This window comes from Sorghum bicolor, chromosome 2 (genome assembly GCF_000003195.3).
Source record: "Sorghum bicolor cultivar BTx623 chromosome 2, Sorghum_bicolor_NCBIv3, whole genome shotgun sequence".
Classification (NCBI taxonomy): Eukaryota; Viridiplantae; Streptophyta; class Magnoliopsida; order Poales; family Poaceae; genus Sorghum; species Sorghum bicolor.
Window position 1 is genome coordinate 70,540,161 of NC_012871.2, and position 27,737 is coordinate 70,567,897.

At 46.6% G+C, this 27,737-nt stretch overlaps 3 protein-coding genes across 3 annotated transcripts; 2 read left to right on the forward strand and 1 right to left on the reverse strand.

Moving 5' to 3' along the window:
* LOC8056328 (vesicle-associated protein 4-2) lies at nucleotides 1,560-6,252 on the forward strand. The gene is made up of 7 exons (XM_002460807.2): nucleotides 1,560-2,138; nucleotides 3,411-3,481; nucleotides 3,605-3,686; nucleotides 3,779-3,894; nucleotides 5,527-5,604; nucleotides 5,697-5,816; nucleotides 5,901-6,252. Exons 1-7 carry the CDS (start codon nucleotides 1,832-1,834, stop codon nucleotides 5,958-5,960), a joined length of 834 nt encoding a protein of 277 aa, XP_002460852.1. The 5' UTR covers nucleotides 1,560-1,831; the 3' UTR covers nucleotides 5,961-6,252.
* LOC8081745 lies at nucleotides 19,350-20,153 on the forward strand. Its single transcript, XM_002460808.2, has one exon. The coding sequence runs from the start codon at nucleotides 19,550-19,552 to the stop codon at nucleotides 19,790-19,792; it is 243 nt and encodes an 80-aa protein (XP_002460853.1). The 5' UTR covers nucleotides 19,350-19,549; the 3' UTR covers nucleotides 19,793-20,153.
* Nucleotides 22,039-23,789, reverse strand: LOC8081746. Its single transcript, XM_002462973.2, has 2 exons — nucleotides 22,915-23,789; nucleotides 22,039-22,612 (listed from the first exon to the last, which is right to left on the reverse strand). Exons 1-2 carry the CDS (start codon nucleotides 23,365-23,367, stop codon nucleotides 22,247-22,249), a joined length of 819 nt encoding a protein of 272 aa, XP_002463018.1. The 5' UTR covers nucleotides 23,368-23,789; the 3' UTR covers nucleotides 22,039-22,246.

A 27,737-nucleotide genomic window follows, 5' to 3' on the forward strand; every position in this document is an offset into this window, starting at 1 on the left:
TAATAATAGTTCGTTAATAACCTATACGATAATGTTATGATATATCTTATTTGATATTGGTCAATAATGACAATTGATTATTAACCAATACAATAGTGTTATGGTATATTTTGTGATTTTTTAATTAATCAACACCAAAGAAATCAATAATGATAATTTTGCTTTATTATTTGTACCTCATTCATTTTGGCTTGTCATTCATTTTGGATGACACAGTCGCAAGTCCGAGAATTGCAAGTGCACTTTACTCTAATAATAATAATTTGTCAATAAGCTATACGATAATGTTATGATATACTCTATCTTATTTGATACTGGTCACGAGTTAGCTTAATTGTTACCATCCACCACGATACTCTATTGTTGTGCCACACCTGCTGGCTTTAGTTGTTGCATTCGAAGCAATGTTTGTTGGCAGAAGAAGCCTTAAGGTGGATCCCATGTCACAGTAAAAAGAATCTAACTGTGTGTTTGGTTGGAGAGCGGGGCGAGCCGGATCGGAGCGAACCCATTCCCGTGGCTGTTTGGTTGGAGGATGGGAGGGTTGGGTTGGCTCCAGAGTGGAATATTCCTCTCAGATGCGGGTTGGACTCATCCGTCAAAATCTGGCGGACGGAGCCGCTCCAGCCGGGTTGATGTTCACCAAACACTGAATTCCTTCAACCAAACACTGAACGGAGCCGCTCCGTCCCCAATTCTTCAACCAAACACTGAAACGGGTTGGGTTTGTCCCCAAAATCGAAGTGCAACCAAACACTCTTTTGGGTTGGCTCCGTCCCAAAAAACTGGGTTGGATCCAACCCAACCCACCCAACCCCTAACCAAACACACGGTAATCCTTCAACTGTCCTTAGGCATGCATAGGAGTGAGACACAGGAAAAGAAGGGAGAGAAATGTTACACCTTAAGCTTAAGGTGGATTTTTGGTGTCAAGTTCTTGTTGTGTATGCGCACAATGGTTATGGTCAATTCCTCTAGTAACATTGAGTGCTTAATATCATCTTTTTTGATACATTTGTGGGTGCTCTAGGCTGTTGGAGTTTGTTTTTTTTATTTAAAAAAAGTGTGATATCTGTGGCCCTGTGCACCACAGTCCACGGAACGCCGAACGCGGATGCACATGGCGTCGCCCCTGCACCTCGGCCATCATCGCCGGAGAAGATTTGACAAGGCGGCATGCTTCCTGAGAGTACAATTGGGCGCAAAATTGGCCTTGTTTAGATACAACAAAAAAACCTAAAAAAAAAAACCTAAAACTTTACAAGATTTCTCGTTACATCGAATCTTACGGCACATATATGAAGTATTAAATATAGATAAAAAGAATAACTAATTGCACAGTTTACCTGTAAATCACGAGACGAATCTTTTAAGTCTAGTTACTTCATAATTAGACAATGTTTGTTAAATAAAAACAAAAATACTACAGTGTCAAAATCTCAAAACTTTTTTTTATCTAAACGAGGCATTGTCTGCTTTCACAGTTTCACTGCTGTCACCTCCTTCCTCCGGTTCCGGTGGCGGACTGGCGGTGGCGCACACAGATCCATCAGCCATCACGGACCCATGATTGGCTTCACTGTAGCTAGCAGCAGCAAGCATAAAAGCCCGCAGGCCATCAAATAAAAGTCAACCGGAAAAGACGCGATAAAAGGGGCGAGATCAAGGATGCAGGGAGCGCACTGTATCGAAAGCTGGGAGGTGAAACGGTAACAAAAGGAGATCACTTTACAAGAGCGAGGAGAGTGTGAGAGCAGGCTGCTAGGACCACACTCCACAGCGGAGCCTCTCCGTCCGTACCGGGTGCGGTACACTGGTAACTTCCTCCCCAATGGCGATCTCCAGCGAGGAGAGGCAAGCGCCCGCCGGAGGCGATTCCGGCGGCGGGAAGCTCTGGAACCTCTGCCGCATGCCCTTCCGGCAGGCGGGCGGGGCACCGGCGCCGGCGCCTCCGCAGTCGTCGTCGTCGTCCGGGATCCACCACCACTCCGCCGGCAGGTACGGCCACGAGGCTCCCGTCGCTGGGGACGGAGCCGTGCAGGCGGCGTCGGCGGGGTCGATCTCGTCAGTGGCTAAGTCGCTGCTGCCAGCGCGCCGCCGCCTCCGGCTCGATCCGGCCAATAAGCTCTACTTCCCATGTAAGCACGCGAGAAACTAAAGCTTCCTTTTTAGCAACTGCTTCTTTCATTTATGGGATCTCCTCTCGAGTAGTCTGGGAAGTTGCCATTTGTGCCTGATCTGCTTGCGTCGGATGCCTGAAACCTCCGCTGTGTCTTTTTGTGCAATCATTTATTAGTTTTGCATTTTTTTGCGAGCTTACCTATTCCGATTCCGAAGTCGGAATCTGCGGTGGAAGTCGCGGTCTTGTAGGGCGATTTGGCGAATGGGTTGCTTGATTCTCGGAATTTATTCATTGGGGGTTGTTTGTTGGCTGTTGGCGCGTTGGACAACATCTGGGTTTTCTTGATCTCGGTGTAGAGGTTAGAATGCCATCAATCTAGGAGTTGGATCTATAAATCCAGTGAACACTTGTCGTGTACAGGCTCCACTGCATAGTACCATTAATGAGTCTTTTAGTACAAAATTAGAATCCACAAGATTCTGGAGGTGGAATTCTGGTGTGATGTAATTGTAGTACTATGTGTGTAGCCTTAATGTAGTATGCCGGTGTGCAGCACTTGTTTACCACTGGGGGGGGGGGGGGGGGGTATGATCTCCTTTATATTGCAATTTTATTTGTTGGTTGCTGATGCGTTGATGCACAAGTTTGCTGTGCCTGAACATGCAGATGAAGCATAGTCTTCATTTCTCATGTTTGCTGTGGTAGGACACTAGAACATACAATCTAAACATGCCTATTGCACAAATTTGCTTCACCTTTCTGATGATCTTACTATGCTCTTATATTCTGCTACGTACTGTTGTGTTGCCATTTTGCGACACACCATTAGTTGATTAAAGGTAGTTATGACAGGTCACCATGTTTTGTAAAATTGTATTATTTTGTTTCTACGAGTAAAGCGATTAATAGATCAGCCAACATCCAAATATGGCTTATTGAAGCCTACTTATCTGGGACAAGCATCAGCGCCAAATGAACTATTTAATTACCATCGAGTGCCTTGTTACTATATTGAAGGATTTGAAGCTGTAGTGTCATCTAGGGCTAGAACCCTTGTCAGAATCAGATAGTTACTATTCGATGGACAGGAAAGATGCTTGATTGGTTAAATCACTCCCAGGCTCCATTTAATTTATGTTTCTCGATCGCTAATCACTTGTGCTCTTATGTTCTAATTACTGTGAGAAACAGCAACGAGCAGGAAAGATATCCATTCAACCCTGTAATTCTCTGACATTTTCTATTTTGTAAAGAGAAGCTAATGATATTCCCGTCTTACCTTGTGTAGATGAACCAGGAAAGCAGGTCAAAAGTGCAATCAGGATAAAGAATACAAGCAAGTTTCATGTTGCATTTAAGGTTCGTACATCATATTGCATTGAATAGCTCTGTTCCAACAGAGTATGTGTTGAATCAGCAGTGTTGAACACTAGTTTTGTTTTTAATGATTTTTTAACTGGTAATTGATATTTGAATCATTAGTTTCAAACAACTGCACCAATGGGTTGCTTCATGCGCCCCCCTGGAGCCGTCCTTGCACCTGGGGAGACTATTATAGCAACTGGTAAAACTGCTGCGACCTTGGATCTGTACTTGAATAACAAGGCTTCCCAGTGTTCTGTTTTAGTGCTTATCTTTTCTTCTTTCTAACTCCAGTTTTCAAGTTTGTGGAGCACCCAGAGAATAATGAGAATGTTCTACAGAAGTGCAAGGTCAAATTCAAGATTTTGAGCTTGAAGGTGAAGGGACCAATGGAATATGCACCAGAACTGGTTAGTAGATTTTCCTGCATTTTTATTTTATTTCTACCAAAACCATGGCTGGTGAAAGAGGTGGGGGAGTACTGTAGAGGTGAGGTCGGTGAGGGCCTTAGTCATAATCATAAGTGATGTAGGTGGGAGGTCACTTGGTGCATCTCCATGGAGGCTAAGTAAGAAAAATCTCCCAAATATAGGGCTTGTTCCTGATTAAAAGGAAGGTTGTGTAGTGGTAAGAGAGTTGACATGGTTCTGACATACACCTTGATAGGATGAGCTGGGCAGGAAGTCCTATTTTGAGGTTATGGCTCAAATAGGCTCACAACGTTGGGAAACTAATTTATCAGGTATCTGGTTTTGGGGACCTCCTCACCTAGGGTGGATTTGGTAGGTTGACACTATTCTTCCGTTATTGTAATAGAAGACTTAGGCTTATGGATGTTTCATGGCATGAAGGACTAACTCGTTTCATTCCTAAAACCAAATAAGATATGTTTGGAGTTAGGATGAAATAATTTACTAATCAACTCTATTCCTGCAAACCAAACACTGTAAAATTGTTACACAGTTTAGTGTTTTTTTTTGGGGGGGGGGGGGGGGGGGAGGGAGTTTAGTGGTTAGGCCCTGCTAGGTTTGGCTAAGGGTTGCTAAGGTTGGTTAATGGTCACCACATAATGAAAACTTATGCCATCTGCCTGTAATTTCATAATAGGGGGTATTTGGGCTGAACCCTTGTGTGCCCGCGAAGTCTATGTCACCCTTACTGCAGTTTGTGTAATATATTTCATGACATAACGCAAAATCACATGTAGTTGCCATTTTTAGAGCCTTTTTACCCTTGTACAAGGGAACTGAGCCTAACTCGGCATTTGGTGTTTATTTCTTCTTTTCTACAATGCCACCTAGTTGTTGTTTTTTTATATATAAAGTTGATTTTTTTAAGCCCCTTGTACAGACTACACAACAAAGTGGTCATGCTCATGCATGAGTAGGGGACATGCATTGTCTCTACTTTCTAATGTATTCCCAGTTTCCCACCTTTCAGTCCTGTGTACTTGCATCTCTATTTTTTCATACATGTTTCAGTATTGTATGAATTTTGTTATATGATGCATAGTTTTGGGGATTCAACTAGTATGGTTCATTTATTTTATTTTTTAAAATCAATTAGTTGATAGGGTTATCCTAGGTGAACAATTTAATATTTTGCATTTTACAAATCTGGCACATTCTGCATTTGGTCTTTTGAGTTTGAACATTGGACAATTCACGTTTTTGGTCCTTGATCCAATACATAATATTATCAAGATGCATATGCTATGGGGTTTCAGAAACCTAACTTATGAAGGGGGCTCAGTTTAGTTCTATGCTGTGTGTTGTGTTACTGTAATCTGTAGCGTGTCTTGCTGAGGTGTGTTCATGTCTGTGGGTGGGTGGTATGTTTTCTGAGAGGTGTTACTTCTTTCGAATGTCTTCTATACAAACATACGCAGTTCTTCTGCATGTTTGAGAAAAAGAACCCTGACCCCCTGCTGCAATCTTTGTTTGTCATGTGCGAGCAACTTTGTCCCCAATTGGGATAAATTTTTTTTGTGGACTTAGTTCATTTTTATGTTTGAAAGACTGAACTTTTTTTTATTGATGCAGTTTGATGAGCAGAAGGATCAAGCTGCTGTTGAGAAGATCCTGAAGGTTGTTTTCTTGGATGTAAACGCTCAAAGCCCTGTAAGCAAATCATAACAGCAATATTTTGTGTTTGTGATTGCTTAGTTGGATACTGGAATTTAATAATCTCACTCGTTCATTCTTTCTCAAAGCAACTGGAAAAGGTCAACAATCAAATAGCTGAGGCAGAAGCTGCACTTGAGGCACGGAAGAAACCTCCGGAAGAAAATGGCCCAAAAATTGTTGGTGAAGGGCTCGTCATTGATGAATGGGTATGCCTCTCAGCTGACATGAAATCTTCTGGTTCATGTATTTTATTCAGTGCTAAGAGCCATTGTTACATGTGTTCATTGCAGAAAGAGCGGAGGGAAAGGTACCTTGCGCAGCAGCAAGTTGAAGTGGTCGATTCGGTGTAAATTGCATTCTGCTGCTCCACAATCTATGCATATGGCTTCAACAAGGGCAGTGACATTCTTGTAAACTCTTAGGTTTCATTGTAGTGTAGTGTTTGTGGTAGTCTAGGGTTGCGCTTGCAGGATGAGTCCCCAAAGGACAAGCTAACCTCCGGTATTATCTGTACTTGCTCATGTAATTGTGGTAGCAAATGTATTGTTGGGTGCTAGTGCTGGATGCATTTGTTTGTCAGAACAAAATATAGCGTATAATTATTGGATCGGAACAGGTTAAGTTAGTAGGATGTCTGCTTCCTGTTTACTCCATTGGGTACTCCCTCCATTTTATTTTAAATTATAAGATGTGACTTTTCTAGATACATAGATTTTGCTATTGCATACATAGTTAAATCAATATATCTACAAAGGCTAAAATGTCTTATAATTTCGAATGGAGGGAGTAGTACATAAGTGATGCCCTGGTTGGGGTGGGGGCGCATATTGGGTGGTCCGCATAAAATCCATTGGGTTTCAAAAAACTTGTATAAAACCAATGCAATCTTGCTCGCCTTTTTCTTCATTCATTTGTCATATTGATGTGTATAATCTTAATTTCAGGGAGGCTAAATTACTCCATTATTTTTCTTTTGAGGGAAAATTTTAAGTCATTATTTTGGGCGCTCTTCTTTTGAGAGAAGCGTGAATCAAGTACGAAGCCTACGAGTAAATGTAAAATTATGCTTAGCAAAGATCCCCGTGAGGCCGTGACCATAGTTTCCATGATACAACATTGCCGAGTTCATACTCTCCTATACAGTTTAGTTTTGCATTATAGAGACCAAAAACGAATCCAATGTCCCTAATGATGATATGCATATAAGAGCACGGTCTTTGTCAAAGGCAATGTCCCGGTTCAGAGAAGAAACAATATTTTTCTCTCACAATATTTTAGTATTAGCATAAACCAACTTTTGACACAACTATACAGTCATATTTTTCAAAGAAATGAGGTGCACTTATTGGTGCATACACCCCCACTGGGGCAATTTGTATTGATCATCCACTTGGATTTGAATGTTTGATAGTTATTTATTGCTACAAAACTAACATTGATCACTATCCCGTCCTACTAATTGCATTTAAGCAAATCATTGGGTGCAAGTCACATATCTAAGTAGAAACCATTGAAATATGTTTCTGATTCAGAAAAGGATTACATCGATAGCGTGAACATTACATTTTTTTTATAAGTGATCATGCACCTAAATGAATCTTCCTTTGGTTGTTAAGTTGCGAGAGTCCACTTTGTGAATCAGTTCATTCCATTTGGCCAACTTGTCTACATGTTGAAGCTCGACGGAAATATATTTTCAGAGGTATAGAATCAGTAGATTGATATGCTGTGAATGCAGGTCACTGTCAATGATATTGTTCTAGGGGTAATATAAAGAAGGATCAGAAGTCCTTATCAACACATTATTAGTGCTTCATCTAACTACCCTGCAACTATTTTAATCGTTTGGATCACCACACAAGTCACATAACACAATGGTTTGTCCACTAATGCAATGTAAAACCACATAATAGTTGCACCAGTTTATTCAATCGCGACATCCAAATATCCAATTGTGCGCAAAATGTAGGACATGACCAGAAAGCTACAATGATGATGTTGACGATGAGATTCGTGAGATCTTGTATATGCACATATATCATCAGCAATGGATCCCAGTGTGTCTATGCAGTTATCTTCAACCTGTCACTTTATTTGTGACCAAAATTTTTTCAAGATTCCCTGTCACATCTAATCTTAGGGCACATGCATGAAGCATTATATATAGACGAAAACAAAAACTAATTACACAGCACGAGATGAATCTTTTGAGCCTAGTTAGTCTACGATTGGATAATGTTTGTCAAATAAAAACAAAAATGCTACAGTACCGAAATCCGAAATCTTTTCGGAACTAAACAAGGCCTTACTGTTCTTTTCAAAAAGTTCATGTGGTTTTGAGATTCACCGACACATTACTGACATCCAGTAATTATTTACTGTGGCAATGAGTGCTAATTTGTCCTGTAATTAGCATATGGGAGGGTATACTGCGACCAAGAGAGATCGCAGATAAGTGCAGCAGGTTTGTGTCATGCCCGTTAGAGAGATAGTAGTTTATCTCACTCGGTAAGGATAAGTGGATAACCATCAGGTCCTGTCAGAGTATTATAGTGTTTATCTTAAGGCAGTGTCAGAAACAAAATACAAGAGCACATGCAGGAAGAAGGGCTTCGATTCTCGGTGGTTTCTTGCATCCTCCATATTCATAACGTGCAATGCTTCAGATCAGAGAAGAGAGAACCTATCCATTAATCCACATCAGTCGATGGCACTCTCTATGTGCATTTCATCTGCACATATTTTTATCTGAAGAACCAAAGAACCGCCTTCCTCTCAAGACCTTACAGGAAATTCACAGGATTCACATCGTTTCCACAAACTTTCCTGCGTGCCTGCCTGTGTTGCAGTTGCAGTTGCAGACGGGACTGGAAACTGGTGACCAGGATGAACCGACAGGGACGTGCACTCCTTTCAGAAACTGGAGTGCAGAACGGGACTGCTGTGCAAGCAAAGCAAGTGACAGGTCCAGACCAGACAAGATGAACTGGATGCCACAGATAAGACAAATCCCAGTCTATTCCTCCAAATCAGATGGCCTCATCAGGAACCATGACTCGATGCCTGCACGAGCTCCCGGTTTGACGCAACCAATGGTCCGCTCGCCCACCTGTTTTCCGAGCTGCCTGCGAAACCATTGGCCAACAGGTTGACATCAACGCAACGCACGGCACGTCAACACACGTAGTACTCCGTATACATATAGCTCAGTCTGCTCGGCTCACTCCTCCATGTGCGCTGACGTTCTTGAGGGTCGACACGCAGAGTCTCACAGAGTCGCAGGCAGCAATAGCACGTCGTAGTTTCGGAACGCAGAGAAAAGAGGATCCATGAGGTTTGCGGTGGCGAACAAGGCGTACATTGCGGTGACGCTGGGCGCCGCCATCGAGCTCAAGGAGCAGGTGGCCAAGCCCAGCTCCTCGGCGGCGAAGAAGCGGGGCGGGTCGGTGCTCGCGGCGCGGTCGTCGGCGGCGCCGAGGAGTCGCTGAGGATGGTCATGTTCCTCAGCTGCTGGGGACCAACAAGCTAGGCTCTGAAGCCGCGGAAGGGGTGGGCAGTGCCGCAGCTGTATGTACATGGTTTGATCGACAACTGTACATGGAGGTTGCTAAGCGGCCGGCAGGGAACATCTGCTATGTGGTTCTCGCCGAGCTCCGAGATCCATTGAACCTCGTGTTCTGGGATGGATTCTAAGTATGGTTTAACTTAGTCTGAATACTTATATTATATATTATATCAAATGAGCTCCGTTGCATACATTATGAAATGCATTTTCATAATTTGTCTCTTTTATTATCTGGTGGAGTTACTATCCTTCTCCATTTATTATGTTTTAGGATCGAAGGAGTAGACATCAGCCAGGGGGTGTTTAGATCTCCTCATAGGATCCTTCCCCAAAATTTGTCAAGCCAAAGATTTTGTAACCAAAAGTTACGCAAAAAGATTTGGCAACCTAAATGAGAAATATTGGCAATTTTAGCAACAAACCAAATAGAGGCCCCAAACTTAGCTTGCCCAAATTTTGGCATCAAAATTTAGCTATCAGCCAATCAAGCTCTACAACTACAAGAGTCAAGCTCCTCTAGGATTCACACTACTACACAAAACTTTTCCAAGGCGAGCAAAATCAATTTACCGAGGTAGGCATCGCAAGTGACTCAGACCAAAAGTCACGGTAAATAGGACCTTTTTCGAGGCGGATGGATGCCCCCTTAGTTAATCGAATTAAAAAAAAGAAAAACACATGCATAAGCCTGGCGAGCCCATCCATGGGCCCATCAAACCCATCCACGTGTCGTCGTGTCGTAGCTCGCCAGATCGACATGCTGTCACACAGTCGCTCGCGGGATCTAGGCAGCAGCCAGCCATCAGATCTGGGCAACTGGGCACCCACCATCTCGGATTCGGATACTAGCTGTCGGATGAAGGCACCCACACTTGCCGGAGAGGAAGGGTGAGGGCAGATCCGCCTCCGTGACGCCGCTGGAGCTACGCTGCTACCAGCCACCCACTGGCGTCGCTAGAGGGGCAGGGCCCCACGTAGATGAGGGAGTGGGCCTGTCTTGCCTCGCCTCGCTCGCCGCGCATGCGCCGGCGCCGCCCTGCCCGCGCCGCAGCCTCGGCCCGCCTCGTCGCGCCCTCACCCTTGCTAGCTCTCATGCCTTCCTAAGAGAGAGGGAGGGAGGGAGGGCTACCAGGATGCAGGGAAGAGAGTCGTGCCACCAAGAGAAAGGGGGTGGAGTTACACAGCCGGGATGGAGTTGCACTGCAGAACGAGACGGAGAGAGGGAGGGAGGGGTCACAACTTGTGACTTCGTGAGAAAGAGCGAAGGAGTTCAGGGGTGCTGCTGTGTGTGAGGGAGTGAGAACTAGGATTTTAGAATATATATATATATATACTACGAGCAGTTATCACGCCTCGTCTAGGCCTTCTAGGCCTTAGTAATATTAATTGAGGTGGGTCTTATAAGCGGCCAGTCTCTGCAAATAGGAGTATTTTTGGAGGCATACCACTTATAAGGCCCGCCTCATTTAGGAGGTGGTTTTTTTAATGGCCTTGGTAAATCAATTTTGTGAGGCGGTTGTTTGTGATGTCTCAGTTCATAAAAGAATGACAGTCTCGGTTAATTTAGAACATTAATCAAGACGGTTCATACAGTTGCCCGCCTCTTAGGCTACTTTGAAAAGGTCATGGAAAAAATTTTGTATAATAATATTAGTTACTTGTTCACCCTCATTTCTCGTTGGACAAGGTAGTATAGTGGCTAGCAAAAGATCCAAGCAACCTTTTACGATCACAAACAGAATTGCAGAAACTTGTGCATATGACCTGGTCAAGTTTTAGCATCAGGCTGTATCGGAAGCAACAAAAGAATGAGAGAGAATCAAGTTAACAGCTAGGAATCTCAAGATCATGCCGTCGTAGAGTACGACCAATTATCGGTGTCAACCATAGCCATAATTTTGTCCGATGAATAAATACGGCAGAAAAAGAGGTGGAGAAGTGGACAAGAGCAGTACATGCATGAGCATCAGCATCCAAAGCGACAAAGCAGGAGGTGCCCACTGCCACTCATGGAAAACGATGACTCACCATGGCCCCTCGGGATAAGCCTCGGCACCTGTACTAGTCTCACTCAAGCCAGTACGAACAGATAAGACTATCTCCAACAATCATTATCTAAAATTTAAAACTCATTTATCTTTTGAGTAGCGCTACAGGTAAAAAGTTTAATATCTATTTTTAGTTTTCTCTAACAACAAGACCTAAAAGACACTCGAGGAGAGAGGATACTCAAATTTGAGTTATGTCTCTCCTGATATTTAAAATAGGTCTTTTGTATAGATACTCCGTTAAAGACCTCTCCCGATGTAAACACCCAAGGAATCGTCTCGTGCTTGGCAGCGGCCGGTTTCTCTCCCTGTTCTCCCTCACGAGCCTACGACTAGAGCTCTACTCGTTCGTCGCTAGCAACCAAAGAATTTCACGTGGACACATCCAAGGCCTTGTTTAGTTCCAAAATATTTTGCAAAATCAATATTGTAGTTCTTTTGTTTGTATTTGACAAATATTGTCCAATCATAGACTAACTAGACTCAAAAGATTCGTCTCGTCAATTTCGACCAAACTGTGTAATTAGTTTTTATTTTTGTCTATATTTAATACTTCATGCATGTGTCTAAAGATTTGATGTGACGGGGAATCTGAAAAATTTTGCAAAATTTTTTGGAACTAAACAAGAGACTAGTCCCTGAAGCTGTTCGTATAATCCTCCAAGTTTCTTCTTTAGGTTAAATTCGCACCTAGGCCTACTATGTGGATAATGTGGCCGTAGGAGGTCTTGGGTGAATCAAGCATGGGATAAATTTCTCTGATGCCTCTTGTATCATAAATTAGGGAACACTAGTTCATTGACCATTGGTATTAAAATGGGCTAGTAATTTTGAAAGACATATGTTTACTACAGATATTAATTTGGACCATAACTAATTAAAACGACTATCTTTACTCTTTCACATATATTGCTCACATAAGTAGTATTCATAAGGATATTGTGTTATCTTTATCCGGATAGACTTTACTAGTATCCATGATAGACTTTAGTTACCAATTACTCATATAATTTTTCATCCCCAGGTATGGGATTCCATTTGCATCATTCCTCAATGTGTGATTGACATGTATTTAGATCCAAACTTAGCTATGTGTTTGACATCAAAATCAACATTGTTAATTGTTGTGTAGTCATTACATGTGGAGCTTGGCCACCGCTTTCTTGGTTGTCACTTGTGGAGCTAGGGCAAATGTTATCTCTCGTGTGCCCATATGCATGATCATACATGATTTTGGTGATTTAGATGACAACGTAAACTCTAGAACTAACACATGTGTTAAAATGTTAGATAGGTGCATATCTAGTGATGTAAGGTCTAAGTTTGATCAAAGATTCAGGCTCAAAAAGAATTAGAACATGCATTAGATCACTTGATGAGAAAGCAACAGATTATATAATGGCATGTAAAGACTTGGCAAAAGATAGTAGAGGCCACCAGATAATACAATGCTTAGAAGCATCCCCTGTGGAAATTGTTTTGATGCAATTAATGCGGCAACAATGTGTCCAATGCTTGGATGCTCTGTCTCATGATACGGTGGACAACTTGGGACAATCCTACGGAATATATACTGCATCGGATGATATGATGCAACATTTAGAGAGCCACCAGATCATCTAGTGTGAACAAAAAAGTTGAAATTGTTTCCAATGGCTAGTTAGGGCGTGGATGAGCTATATGTAAGGGTTCCCACTATACTTGCCTGAAGTTATTGGGAGTGCCCCAAAGTTGCTAGAAGCTAGAGATAGTGAATCTACACCGAATCCACCCTCTCAAGTGCAAATTGATCACATCCAAGGCATAGGATAGAACTTAGTGCCCATCTTGAGAGAGATAGCACTTAGAGGTTGAGAGCTTGAGGGCTAGGCTAAATTCCTTTGTAATCTTGGTGAGCTGGAGCACTTGAGACCTTAGTAACCTTCCTGTGACATTGACCCTTTGAGTTTGGTGTGGACAGGTGACACGATGACTTGGTGTGTGGGGGGAAGGGGGAGGGAAAAAGGAGACTTCTTACTTGGTAGAGAAGTTCCATAGTAGACAACACCTTAGTGAATGGGGAGAGTCGGGTGATAAATGGCGAGCCTTAGTGTCTTGCACACTAGTCTTGAATTCTTGATTGGTGGTGGCCTTTATGGCTTGCCCAAAACCATGAAGGGAAAAAGGCTTGGTGACCCGAAGCATATCCTTTGTGAAGCTTCAATGTGGATTAGGGGGGTTACATTTTGACAACGGATACCAAGGGATGCTTGTCTTGCTTTTTGCCTTATGCATTTATTTAATAGGTTTCCATACTACGCTTGTCTTGTGTGATCTTTACCTTTTGTTAATTAGCATAGGATAGTTGATAGGTTTAGCTCTAGGTTGCAAAAATTTGCATGCATTGACTAAGATATAGAACATACTAGAAAAAAGGTGTACATGATGCTACTATATTATGCCACATTTTCTATCCTACATGTGCCTGAAATTGAAAATAAACTAGTGGTAAGGGAGTAACTGCTCAGTCCAAGAACGACGACGAGCAGTGATCGTTGGGATTTAGATCTGATGGGTCATATTCGTCGCCTAAAAAGAAACAAAAAAGAACCAGATGCCTGTAATTTAGTAACTCTCATATTATGCCATATTAGTTTTTGTTTTTTCTAGTGTAAGACAAGGTGAGCCTAGGTTTTCTAGTACAAACACAACGATGTGGTCATCCTATACTCAAAAGACCCTTTCCTATCTCTCCTTATTCCTAAACCAAATGCAACCTCTAGTGTAATGTCGAATGTAGTTCCAAACACAGTCTTTTGGATACTATACTATTATCTCGTGGAGAGAGCATGAGTTGTACCAAGGTTTTGCATCGACGATCACAAAGCTAGTGAACAGCTGAGCCTAGTGAAAAGGTGAAGAAGAAGGAGAGCTCGTGATGCGGCAACAGTTGATGCACCCTCTCGTGACTCGTACCCACAAACCCATGGATTTATTTTACCCGGCTTTACTGTTGAACCTTGTGTAATGTAGCCCAAATAATACGATTCAGCCCAGCCCAATAACAAGAAGTATAAATAGGATTGCAACCCTAGAGCACCTCACTCTATCCCTTTTCGTAGTTGAAAGGTCCTTGTTTGGTTTTGGTAATTGAGTGACAACTTAGGTGGACTAATAGTGTTTATGTGAGATACACAGGAGATTAGTCCACAGGTGATGATATGATGGAGGAGCTCATTGCATATGAGACATGACATGGAGTCATGTGACCAAGGTGGAGAAGATCAAGATGAGGCTTGGCTCGATGGACCGGTTGCAAGAGTGAAGGGCAAGTCGAAGGCTTTGAAGCGAGGGACCGCGTGTGACGGTGAAGCTTGAGCAAGACTTGGCGCCGATGGACCGAGGCAATGGTGAAGAGCAAGTGAGGTCAAGATCGATGAACCAATACGGTCACGTGATGATATGAAGTGGATCATATCATTTGGTGATTGATTGGTGCATGTGTTGCATCAACATTGGAGGAGTTGGAATGGAAAGCGCAAGGCAAAGGTATAACCTAGGGCTTTTCCATTTCACCGGTCATAGGTGTGTAGAGAAATTTATGACCGGATTTAGGATAGATGGCCGTACTATCAAGAGGGGCAAACTTGTTTGTATATCGGTCATCTAGTGCCACTTGAGTGATCTAACTTTGCATACGTGTTAGGATCGAGTGGCGTGGCAAGTTGAGAGGCTAACTCCTTTGGGAAATTGTTTGTGAAAATGCTAACACACGTGCACTTGGTGGTTCACACTTGGTGGTGTTGGCACATTTTCAAAGGAGGTGGAGTTCCTTGGTGGTTCACACTCGCAAGCTCGGCGGGATTCGGCGCTTTTGAGAAAATTAAGTGTATATTTTCTATTGCGCCCGTGGGAAATTTGGAGAAGTCGCGGGAGTGTTTTCTCTCTGAGAAACACTCACCGGACGCTGAGTGCGGAGGCACCGGACGCTGGCCTCAGCGTCCGGTGTGCTTAACCCTGCTAGGGTTAAGCACCGGACGCACTCTGAGAGCGTCCGGTGGTAAGCGTCCGGTGTGAGGGGTTTTTGCAACCCTCTCTGCGCACGAGTCCGGTGAGCACCGGACCGTCCGGTGCCCAGCGTCCGGTGAGGTCGCGAGTTTGACACCCTCTCTGCGCACGAGTCCGGTGAGCACCGGACCGTCCGGTGGTGCTGTGCAGGCGCGCGTGCGCAGTAGCCGTTGGCGGCAATGGTCGAGTTCAAATGGCTAGTGACACGTGGCGGTCAGCTGAGCACCGGACGCTAGGTGTGGAGCGTCCGGTGGCTCCATGTGAGCGTCCGGTGCCCTCGTGTTTTGCCCAGTGAAGGGGCAACGACTAGTTTAGCCCTTGGGGCTATAAATAGAAGTTGGCCTTGGCCGGTGCTGAGCACCCTTGGGACTTAGTGTCCATGCTTGGGGAGTGCTAGTGGAGCCTTTAACTCACATATGCTTGATAGTGTTCATCCGATTGTGTGAGTGAGCGATTCTAGTGCGTTGCATTGAGAGATTGCATTGAGTGGCACTAGGTGTTCGTGTTGCAAGCCGGTGGTGCTTGTTACTCTTGGAGGTTGCCACCTCCTAGACGGCTTGGTGGCTTGTGACTCCGTCGAAGCACGCAAGGAGATTGTGCGGTGCTCTGGAGAAGAGATTGTGAGGGGTACGGTGCTCACCCCGCGGGGATTGCGAAGAGCAACTCTAGTGGATTGCTTGTGGCTTGGAGGATCCCCATCTTGAGAGTGGATGTGCGGCACCCGCTGAGGTTTTGGCTTTGGAATGCCAATTAGCTCGTGATCCATCAAGTGGGTGTATCGCCACAACGAGGACGTAGCTTGGTGGCAACCAAGTGAACCTCGGTAAAAATCACCGTGTCAACATTGTCTACTCTTCTCGGTGGTTTGCATTCGCTATACATGAGCTTATATTTACATCCTTTCTATACTTGTGCTTGTGTAGTTGCTTTTGTAATTAGTTAAGCTTGTGTAGCTTGCTAGTTACCTTCTTGCTTGTGTAGCTAGAAGTAGTTCCCCTTGCGTGGCTAATTCGGTTTGTGTAACCTTGTTAGTCACTTTGCTTAGTTTGTGTAGCTAAGTAAGTTGCGCTCTCTAATTTGGCTTTTGTTACCTTGTTTTTGAGCTTGCTAGTGAGCTTAGGCTTTGTGCGCTTTGCCTCACTAGTTTGTGTAGGAGCTCCCCCGGTTTGCAAAGTACTAGTTGCATAGGTTTGTGTGACCTTGCCTCTAGAATTGGTTAGGTGAGCTCTTGCTAAGGTAGCACCTTGTTTTCTTGTTTAGGATCTTTTACAAGGTGCTAGAGAACTTAGATAGAGGGGTGTAGTCTTGGCTAGGCCGATAGTTTTAATTCTGCATTTGTTTCGGTTAGCCGGTGTGATAGTTTTTAGAAAGGACTATTCACCCCCCCCTCTAGTCCGCCATCTCGACCCTTCAGTAGTCCAGCCACGCCGCGCAGGCAGCCGCACAGGCTAGCTGGACCGCTAGAGTCTTGGAGAGTTGCCTTGCCTGCCTTGACGTGAGAGTGAGACCGCCACATCTGCCAAGTCGCGAGGTTGCGAGGGCGAGGGCGCGCGCAACGGCGCGAGGCCACTCCCACCCCTAGTCCCACCGCCGCACAAGCACAGGCTGGAGAGCCGTCTTGCCTAACGCCGACCACGACATCTCTGCCCAAACTCGCGACATCCCCTTTGTACCTCTGCTATTCGACCATGGCGGTGACCACAAGCGGCGCCAACGACGACGGCTGGTGATGCTTCTTCCTCTTCCTCTTAAGTCTTAACCCTACTGCACACTTACAGCTACTCTACAGCTAGCACAGAGCACCTACTGATCCCTGTAAGTGCATTCGCCCCCGGTGTGGGTTTTGATAATTTATGACAATCAAATTAGGAACTAACATGTCTATCAAGTATGATCTACAGGTGTTAGTTCATTGATGGGATCAAACATGTACATTTGGTGAATCACAGCACCCCCAAAATTTTCTTCATTTAAGCGACGTTTCAACTCAAGAAGCTACCTAGTTTTATTTCTTGTTTGAGTTATAGGAAACGCCGCACTATCAAGAGGGATGCAAATTGAGTTGGTAAGATGAGGATAAAGGTACTCAAGTCAACTTAGTCTTTGCGCTTGAGAGAGACACTTGCACGCACGAACTTCTAGAAAGTTCCTTCTCTGCCAGGGTGGGCCGGTAGTACCGGCCCTCAGAGCCAGTGGTACCGGCAGTGCCAGTTCTCTCCTGAGTTTTGCGAGAAAATGAACTACCGGTAGTACCGGGCTTTGACCGGTAGTACCGGCAGGCCAAATTCTCGCAGAACTGCGGTTTTGCGAGATTTTGAACTGCCGGTGGTACCGGCCTTCCACCGGTGGTACCGGCGCTGGCCGGTGATACCGGTAGGCCTTTTTCTCGCATCTTTCTCAGCTTTCTCACGTTTAGATCTGGGGGCGTCGGTGGTACCGGTGTTTGCACCGGTAGTACCGGCCAGTGTTCTGTACTCTAGTATAAATAGCTCTCTCCTCTTTTCTAACCGTTGGCTTGCTCATTCTAGCTACTCCAACTCTGAGAAAACAGTCTCCAAGCTTTGTCTCACCCACTCTCTCTCCCTCTTGCTCCTAGACTTCATTTCTTGAGAGATTCGAGCTAGAGAAGTGAGATTAGAGAGTTGGGAGCTTCGATCTGTGACTTGAGCACTCCGTTCCTCGTCTTGCCGGTTTGGTTTGTGTTCGTTACTCTTGGGTTCTTGGAACCCTAGCCGGCTAGGCGTTCTTCGTGGTTGCCCGTGTTGATTCATTTGTGAGGGCACCCCGAAGTGTTTGTATTACCCCTTGATTCTTAGTGGAAACATCAAGCCAACCTTTGTGGTTGCTTGAGGAGGAGACCTAAGTGGTCAGACCTTCGTGGTCACCTCAACAATGGGGACGTAGGAACTCCTTAGTGGAGATTGCCGAACCTCGAGAAAAATACCTTGTCTTGCTGTGGAGGTAGCTTCGACTACCCTTGTTTGTGTTCTTGGTGTTCCTATCTCTTTTCTCTTTTCCACAGGTAAACAAAGGTCGATCTACGGTGTGGAGAAGAACTAAGCTAAGGAGACTTCAACAACACCTTCTTCTACACCTAGGAAAGTGGGGTAAAACTCAGATCTGAAATCTAAGCCCTTTACACTCTGATTTCGTAGCTGTCTTAGGGAGTCGGTAGTACCAGCAGTTTGCGTCGGTACTACTAGCTGTGTGACACCAGTAGTACCGGCCCAAACCGTCGGTGGTACCGACAGGCATTTGACTTCCGCAACTTGAGTTTTTGAGTTTCAGGTTTTTAAGATACGCCTATTCACCCCCCCCTCTAGGCCAATTAGATCCTTTCAATCCCTCCTCCCGTCGTCTCGAAGGAACGTCATCGCCAAACCTTCTGCGTCCGCAGATCCAGAGAGCTGTGTGTACTCCAATAAACTATAATTCTATGAACTATGTTGTATGCATGTGCAAATATGCTTGATATTGTTAGCTGGTACTATTATAATCAATTATGTATCTGTGTTTGGCTGAATGGTTGTTTCCCTGTTGGCAGCCTGTTGCTTGTTGAGGCTTGCAACTTATTGGGCATGAGCAACCTGCGGGTACCAGTTATCCGCTCAGACACGGGTACATACACAAATCTGTACCCGTCTGCGGGTATGAGTTTTTTAACGAGCGCATTTTTTTTCTTCGCGGCCCGTTGCCAACTTGACTCGTGAGAGATTGAGGCTTTGTTTAGATACGAATGTTTTTTAATTTCGCTAGCATTTTTGTTTGTTTGTGGCAAATATTCTCCAATTATGGACTAACTAGGATCAAAAGATTCGTCTCACGATTTACAGACAAACTATGTAATTAGCTTTTGTTTTCGTCTATATTTAATATTTTATGTATGTGCCGCAAGATTCGATGTGACGAAAAATCTTAAAATTTTTTTAGTTTTTGGGGTCAACTAAAGGCTGAGAGGCATGGCAGGAGAGGAACTCGGCGAGATGCCGGAGCAAAAGCGCACCATGTGTCCATGTTCTTATCTTCTGCCCCGCAAGCGACGGGGCCAGATAAAGGGACTCATCACCCCGAGCCCAGCCGAGAGATGCAGTGGCAGATATTAATACCAAATCCACCCATCACCAAAACCAGCAGCCGCAATTACCAAAACCACCCTCTCACCCGCTACATATACCGCCCCTTCTCCCACTCTTTCCCACCTCCCAGCAACAGCACCGTAGCTCAGAGAAGAAGGAACGAGGAAGGAAGCAGAAATATTTAGCCTTGAGTTTGTGACCGGATGCCGCACATGAGCCGGGTATGGGCGGCGGCCACGGTAGCCGCCGTGCGTGCGCAGCGCGAGAGGGCGCCTTCCGCCGCGGCGGGGGCCGGTGCGGGGGCGCGGGACCGGCTGGTCGGGCTCGCCCCCCAGGCGGCCGCGCTGGCAGCGGCGCGGGCGGCCGCCGACGACGGCCGCAGGCAGGCCGGCGCCGACGAGTCGCTCCGCAAGGCCATGTACCTCAGCTGTTGGGGACCCAGCTGAGGTAAGGCGGCCGTGTGATGAGTTACCGTCGCCGCCGCCGGCTGCCCGGCCGGCGGCCCATGTCGGGTGTTCCATCCAGGGCCGGGCCTGGGGTTCGCTGCCACCATATGATAGCGTCATGATTCATGAACTCACAAGATGCGTTGAGTCGTTGAGATGTGGTCGCCTGGTCGGGATTGTATGCAGTAACATCTTTGGAATTTGTTGGACTCAAAAGCTGGGGGTGACTGAACTGTAATTCGCACATAGGACTACTCCTAGGCTTCATGTAGATATTCAGTGGAGCTTACTAATAATCGGGGAAAAATAATGAGAAGTGGTTTCATCTTTTGGAACTTGGAATATTATCATCGATCGCGCACAACATGCTGTCGAGCGATGAGCGTGTTCTACATGTGGTGTTCGTTTCAGAGTTTTGGGTAGGGTCGATCTTGGTTCTGTTGATCCTGCTGGCTCGATACATATCCATCGGCCATCGCACACCACAAGAACTTTCAATCGAGCTTTGGAAACTTGTTAGGTCTTGTTTGGATTTAGTCGGATTCGCATCAATCCACATGTGTTGGGGTGGGTGGATTGGAGTGTAACTCGAACTAAATTTCACTAAGGATTGAGGACCTTACTGGTTTATTTACACGAGACATGTCTGTCTTCTGTATGGTGTCTATGGCCATTCTGATCGTTACATCAACGATCAGCGTGTTTGCAGATACACTCTAGCTACTTTTGAGCAAACTGTTTCACAGTTGGCAGTTTGGCACCCTACGAAGGAACTTGAGTATTCTAACACGGCACCCGGGCGGCTGCTAGAGCCTGGCAGTTCGGCGAATGTCCATGTCAGCTTGAAGCTCTGAATAACAAAGCAAGTTCCATTCTGCTGAAGAGTGGAGACAATTCAGGCAAAGGAAGCGGCACGCCGAGTCGCGGATACACGGTCGCCGCCGGACACGGAGCACAGGCGATTACCCACCATGACTTCACGAGCACACCTGCGGCATTATCATCGTCCCCCAGATGAACCCTGTGAGTTTTTGAGACAAAAGTCAGCCGCGTGGGCAGCACCAAGTAGCAACCAAGCGTCGGTGGCTCAGCGCGGGTCTCTCCGGATCGTTCGTCTCCGCGCGCGCGCGCGCGCAGGCACACTGGCTGGCAGTCTCGCCGCAGTCACCAGAGCACGGGCAGGATCACAGCGGTCCCGGGAGAGCGGGAGACGGCGAGAGGAGAGCAGACACGACAAGCAAACGACCGATGCCCGGACAAACGGCTCCGAGCGTGACGGGGGCTGCTGGCCCTGGGGACTTTCACGTGGCTTCACGTGACGCTGGGCCACGGCCACCGCGGTGGCGCGACCGCGGCCTGGGCGAAAGCCGAAAGGGCAACAACGGGACGGGCCACCACCCACCACCCCACCCCCACACGCGTGCGCGGCGCCGTCAGTCCGTCACTCTCGCTTCGGCCGCTCCAGCGTTCCCGTCACCGGAGACCGGAGAGCCAGTCGTATGAGTGGCGGGGGCTCTTATAGTACAGTAGTAGGCATAGAGAAAGTTGGATTATCGCTGGCACATAAGAAATTGTTATATATAAATTTCGATGGCATTCAAAAAGAAAAACTCATATTCTTATGGTACCATGATTCTGATGTTGTGAGTTGGGGAACCTTCCGAAATCATGTCCAACGATTATAGCCAATATATGCTCCATAGCCTAGCCTCCCATGGGTAAGTCCGTCGGCACAGATAAAGAAAGTGCGGAACCCATGGTGAGTTGGGCCAGAACATTGTACTAACTCCGTCCGCACACATGAATCCATTGGGCCTCGTAAATGCGCAACCGATCCAAGAGCCCACTAAGATAAGCACCCATGCTCACGGCCCAGAGACCTCTCCCTTGCTCACTCCATTCGCGACGGTAGCTTCGCAGGCACATGCACATATGGATCAGCGTAAAAGTAGGGCAAGCAAAGCTGACGACGGCTGATCATTCAATCCGACTGCATGGGAGTAGTAGAAGTTATAAAAAATAGGGCTTTACGGCCAATGCAATATATGATGAATACATCACTGTTTAGGAGGATTCTAGGAGATCTCAATTGAACACTTAAACAGGGAAGCTAACTAGGTGGCCCATGAGCTAGCTAGGCAAGCTATGATTTGGGACAATGATCCCCCTTCTTTTATTGTGCCGTTGTTATCAAACGATGTAACCATTCTTGATCAATAAAGCTTGTCAGATTGTCAAAAAAAAAATAGTACAAAACAGAAAATCCATTACCATAATAGTACATAACAAATACGTGGGAAAAAAAAGAATACTCAGGTTTCCTTCCAAATACCATCCAGTAATGTACTACATACAGATACAGCACACACGCCAATCGAACGCTACATACAAAGAATGACACGCCTCACGCCTGCCCGCCGCGCACGCACCCCACCGGCCACCGCCGTGACCAGCTCAGACGTTGTCAGGCAGGTCGAAGTGCTGGACGCCGAGCACCTGCAGCGCGGCGTTCTGGACGAAGAGCACGAGGCCGCACTTGGTGGCGCGGAAGCCGTCCCAGAGCGGGAACTGGACGGTGCCGGACACGGTCTTCTTCGCCGAGGCGCCCTCCCGCACGGCGGCCACCTTCTCGAGGCGCCGCACCACGTGGTCGTTCAGCAGAGACTTGCCCTTGTTCTCGCCGCGCCCGCAGTCCGTCACCAGCCCGCTCTCGTACAGCGCCACCAGCACGCTCGCGCCGCCGGGGCCCTCCACGCGGCTGCGCAGCGTGCCCGTGAACGACGCCTGCAGCGTCGTCGGGTTCGGCCGCTGGAACGTGACCTGCACACACGCGTACACAGATCAGAGATCACGTCGTGGGTTTCACGCGCTGTCTACAGTGACAGTGATACCCCATCGTCTACTGCAGTCGGCGGCAGATCTGAATTATTGTTGATTGCAGATCCAGCATAAGCACAGTCGTTTATGAGACTCTCAACAGTTGTCTCAACAGTTTGTTTCAACACTGTCGAACGATCTTGTATATTCGTAGAGACGACATGGTGTGGTGCCAACAAGATGTCAAGATCGAACATGCCCGATCCACGCTGCTAGATGTGCAAGAAATGGGTAATTACACGTACCTTGATGGCGGGCGCGGGGTATCGCGGCGCGTCGCGGACGGCCTGCGCGAGCGCGTCGTGCTCGGTGCCGACGCAGTGCGCGCGGCCCTGGAGGACGACCTGCGGCGTGAAGAGCGTGTCGAGGCGGAGCGCCTCCACGTAGGCCTTCTGGCGCACGGTCCAGGCGCTGGACGCGAAGGGGTCCTTCCACCCGCGGTAGTCCCAGTAGTCGACGTGGAACGCCAGCACCACCACGGCCACGGCGGCGCCGTCCCCGTCCCCGGAGTCCTGCGCCAGCCGCGCCGCCACGGCGTCCGCCTCGGGCGACGCCCCGCACCCCTGCGACGCGAACAGCTCCACCAGCACCGGGCCCGGGGCCGCCGCCGCCTCCTGCTGCTGGCCCTCGTCGTCCGGCGCCGACGCCGTCGCGCCGCCGCCCCTGCGCCCGAAGCACGCCAGCAGCCGCGGCGCCATTGGTGGGGGTGATGGATGTCGTAAATAATCAGCTAGCGAGCGAGCTGCCGTGCGGCGGTGCACGCGCGCGGCCGGCGCCGGCAGCAGCTGCTGCTGCCTGGTAGCAACGTCGCGGCGAAGGGAACGGATCAAGCTAGTGAGCTCGGTGGCGAGTTGGCCCTTGGCGCGCAAGGTAAGTAGTAGGTGTCTGTGGGGCTCTGGGTGGTGTGGTGACACTGGTGGGGCAGCTGTTGGGGTGGGTGGAGAGGAGAGGAGAGGCGGAACGGAACGTGGCGGAGGCGACGACGGCAACGGATTACCAGCCTGTCAGCACGCACCCTCTCTCTCTCTCTTGGATGATCGTCACCGGGTAGCTGCCATGTGTGTTACTACGTGCCTGCCTAACCTCCAGCTATTCCTTTGTTTTTGCATTTACCTTTATTCTGCTACTGACTTTTGCTAAATTTAGTTTCCACTGCCTCGGTGCGATCTGCGATGCATTATACTCCATGCGTACTAATATACATTTTGTGGTCGTCTTCTTTTCTTTAGCGAATGTAAAGAGAGAGGAGGAGCACGGCTTTTTGCTTTCACGATGCATGATGCTTTGCTTGGTCCGGTGTGTTTTTTGTGGGCGCGAGTGCGACGACCACTGTGTCGGCGAGTGGTTGGATCCGCCGCCGTCGGAGGGGGGGTGATCTACGATTCCCTTTGTTTAACGCACAGACAGAACAGCCAGGCCACGTTTCAGCAGCTGTTATTCAATTCAATGAAGCCACTGGGTTGTTAGTTTGTTGCATTACATTACATTACATACAGGTACCGCTACGCGGCGGTGCGTGTGCTATGCATTTTGCTGGCCGGGGTTAGCGAACTAGTCTAGTCTAGAAACGATGCAGCGGTGGATTTTGCTGCCGGTTTAGTTTTACACGTTCGCTGATCCCGCGCGACGATCGTCACGGTGCGTCCGTGTAATTTTTGGTCGATCAGGTACAAATGCAATGGCCGTCGGTCTTGCACAAGACGGAGTATTGCGGGTAGCTGTCGGGCGCCTGCCAGAGGAGAGACAGCGATCGAATTTCAATTCGCGTGTGGTGGCGAGTGCGGCCGTGCACCTGATGGCGCATCGACGTCCTACCTGATCGTCACCGTCGGCGCGTCGGTCCACCGTTGAGAGTATACTGTGTCGGCGTAGTAAGTACATGGATGCCATCGCCGCTCTTTGGACTGCTACCTGAGCCTGGATTGGTGATGGGCCAATTGTCCTGTTTAAATCGAACCCACTCCAACAACACGCATTTTGCAATGGTATTGGCCAGGCCTTTGTCGTCCCCGAAAGAAGAATCAGGCCCATTGGGTTCAAAACAACAAGGTTCATTAGAAATAATAAAAGAAGAGAGATTAAGCCCAAAATATACCTACCAGAATTTTGTTTCAAACAGAAAAAAAAAAACGTAACAGAATGAAGAGGTCACAGATAACCGGCATGTGACTCAATGAGGCCCATAAAGCCCAACTAAATCGTTATGGGCCTCAACTCGCCTGTCGATTTCGTGGATTTGGACTCCAATTCCATTATAATAGCCATCGTTCACTTAAGGAAAAAAGTTCATTATTCTTCCCTTAATTTTTATGAAAGTCCGTTTTTTCTTTTTGAAATTAAAAATTAGATAACCTATATCCCTTAACTTTTAAAACAGTAAGTTTTACATGCTTATAAGCGGTTTTGTTTTTTTATTTTGGCTGAATATTTGAAAAATCATAGTAAATTATAGAAAGATCATAAAATGGAAAACATAATTTTGTTGGACTCCACGTGAGTAGATCTACACAATAAATATATGATATAATATGCTTTAATATAAAGTTTTTGTTGTAGATTTTGATCTATTCTTTTCTGTAAATAATTGAAATAATTTGTAACTGTAGTTTCTATAGTCCAATTTTGGTAAATTTTTTATGGGGGCCTAATTATTATATGCTTGAACTATAGTAAAAATTTCATACTCACTAAATCATGTATAACTTAGTTATAGAAATATTTAGGGTTTATGCTTGTTAAATCCAAATAAATCTATAACTTTGTCCAACAAATTATATAAAATAGTTATGTTGGACAACAAGCTTCAAGGTAATTTTGTTATTGTGTTAGGACTATTTGTAACTTTTAACAAAATAAATAAACATTTAGTGTTATCTTAAGAAATATACTAAATGATGCTAAGGAATAAGTGGATGTTTTTTTAGCCAATAAGTAAGTGGATGTTGATAAGAAAGCAACAATGCTACTCCATTTGTTTCACGAGTGTTATCATTCTACGTTAAAAAATTTGCCCAAATTATGTCATTCTCATGTTGCAACTGGCAAGTCATCATCAACTCTCTTTCTAGCCAAATGCACCGTCCAATCCAGATGTAAGCTATCAAGGATATTGACATGTACTTAATGAGGGTATAGTTTCTCTCTTATCACTCTTATTTTACTAAGATCCTGTTTAGTTCTCAAAAAAATTCTTTTTGTTCCATCACATGGAATCTTTGAAAGCATGTATGGAGCATTAATATATAGGAAAAAAATAACTAATTACATAGTTTACATGTAATTTGTGAGATGAATCTTTTGAGTCTAACTAATCAATGATTGAACACTAATTTACAAAAAAAAATACTAGAGTAGTCAAATCTAAAAAAGTGGCGAACTAAACAAGGCCTAAGATTAGCTACAATAATAAGCATTGTTAAAATATGTGGAGTAGATTAGCATCTAGATCAAGAGGTGACAGATGGAGTGCAGGAGTATGTGACTATACGAGCTCTTTGTAATAGATGTATGCGCTGACACACAAATGTAGTGCCACGCTCTTTGTCGAAGCAGGGGCGGCTGCCGACGGCGCAAGCATGCCTATCTGCTGGCACGGAAACTTGACCTGCGAGTCCAGTCCATCCAATACACGGCCGCCGTCGTGGGGGTTGGCCGACTCCTCCGTGTCTCTGATCGATCACCAACCAGTCACAGACAGTCCGCGGAGGCGGACCGTCGTGGCGCACTTGCCTCGTCCGCCCACTGCGTGTCCGAAGCGACGTCCGAGCAGCGAGCGTGGCAACCGCCGCACTGCCTGACCACAGCGGTCGCCGGCCGGTCGGTGGGCGTCGCCGTCGAGGAACGAGGAGCCATCTGCCCGACTCAGTTTACACAGTTCCAGGTGCTGGCTGAGTCATCAGGTCCTTGACTTCCGCGGCTCCCGGAACACGGCAGCCGGCACGGCATTCCCAGGCAGCGTCATTAAGGCATTGTTTAGTTTCAAAATATTTTGCAAAATGGACACTGTAGCTCTTTCGTTTGTATTTGACAAATATTGTCCAATCATGGACTAACTAGGCTCAAAAGATTCGTCTCGTCAATTTCGACGAAACTGTGCAATTAGTTTTTATTTTTGTCTATATTTAATACTTCATGCATGTGTCTAAAGATTCGATGTGACGGAGAATCTGAAAAATTTTGCAAAATTTTTTGGGAACTAAACAAGGCCTGATCCTCGCGTGGCCAACGTTTGCGTCTGTCTGATGACCCACCAGTTGACAAAACCACATTCCGCAATTAACCGAACCGTCTAATTAGTTGTGCGTATATATCCGTTATCCGATCAAGAAGGAAATTCTGTGCACATTCGCTCGCTCGAGTAGGGCATCGTGTGGTGCCACGATGCCTTCATATCAGGCGGCGTGTGACACGTTGCAAAATAGCGATCTGCACGATTGATCTCCCACTGGAAACCGGTGACCGACCCATGGCAATGGTATGGGTGCGTTTACACCATCATTACACGATGACATGAATGAATGCATTCGCTGTTGCAGTGTTGCTGTCCCCGTCCTAGTATGCTGTGAATCAGCTTCAGCCAGCGCACCGACCGTCAGCGGTCAGTCGGAGCTTGGAAGGCAAACCAGCCAACGCCTGCTGCAGCTGGTCAAAGCGTAGCGCAGCGCTGACGAAGCAAAACTCGGCGGCGTCCATGGCCGGCCCCATGCCAACATGTGAGATCCCCAACTGCCGTGCGCGCGAAACGCGCGGCCGGTGGCGTGGCCCCGAATCGGATCCTGTCACGTGTACGTGCGCGCGCGCTTGTGCTCGCCTCCTCGGAGTTAAAGGAAGCGCATGGTGGTTGCTGGTGGTAGCTGGGAGTGGGAGCTGCTGCCCGCCGGCGCCGGGAGGGAGCGACCGACCGACCACTTGTCTTTCCACGTCCGCGCGCCGGGAGGGAAACGAAGGCCGAAGAGGGTTATCCACAAATTTATCCGGGTCACGTTGCGTAATCCGCGACGCCGAGCCAACAACCACTTTTTTTTGGGGCAGGACGTGGACTGGATTGGATTCATTTTCACGGGCCGTG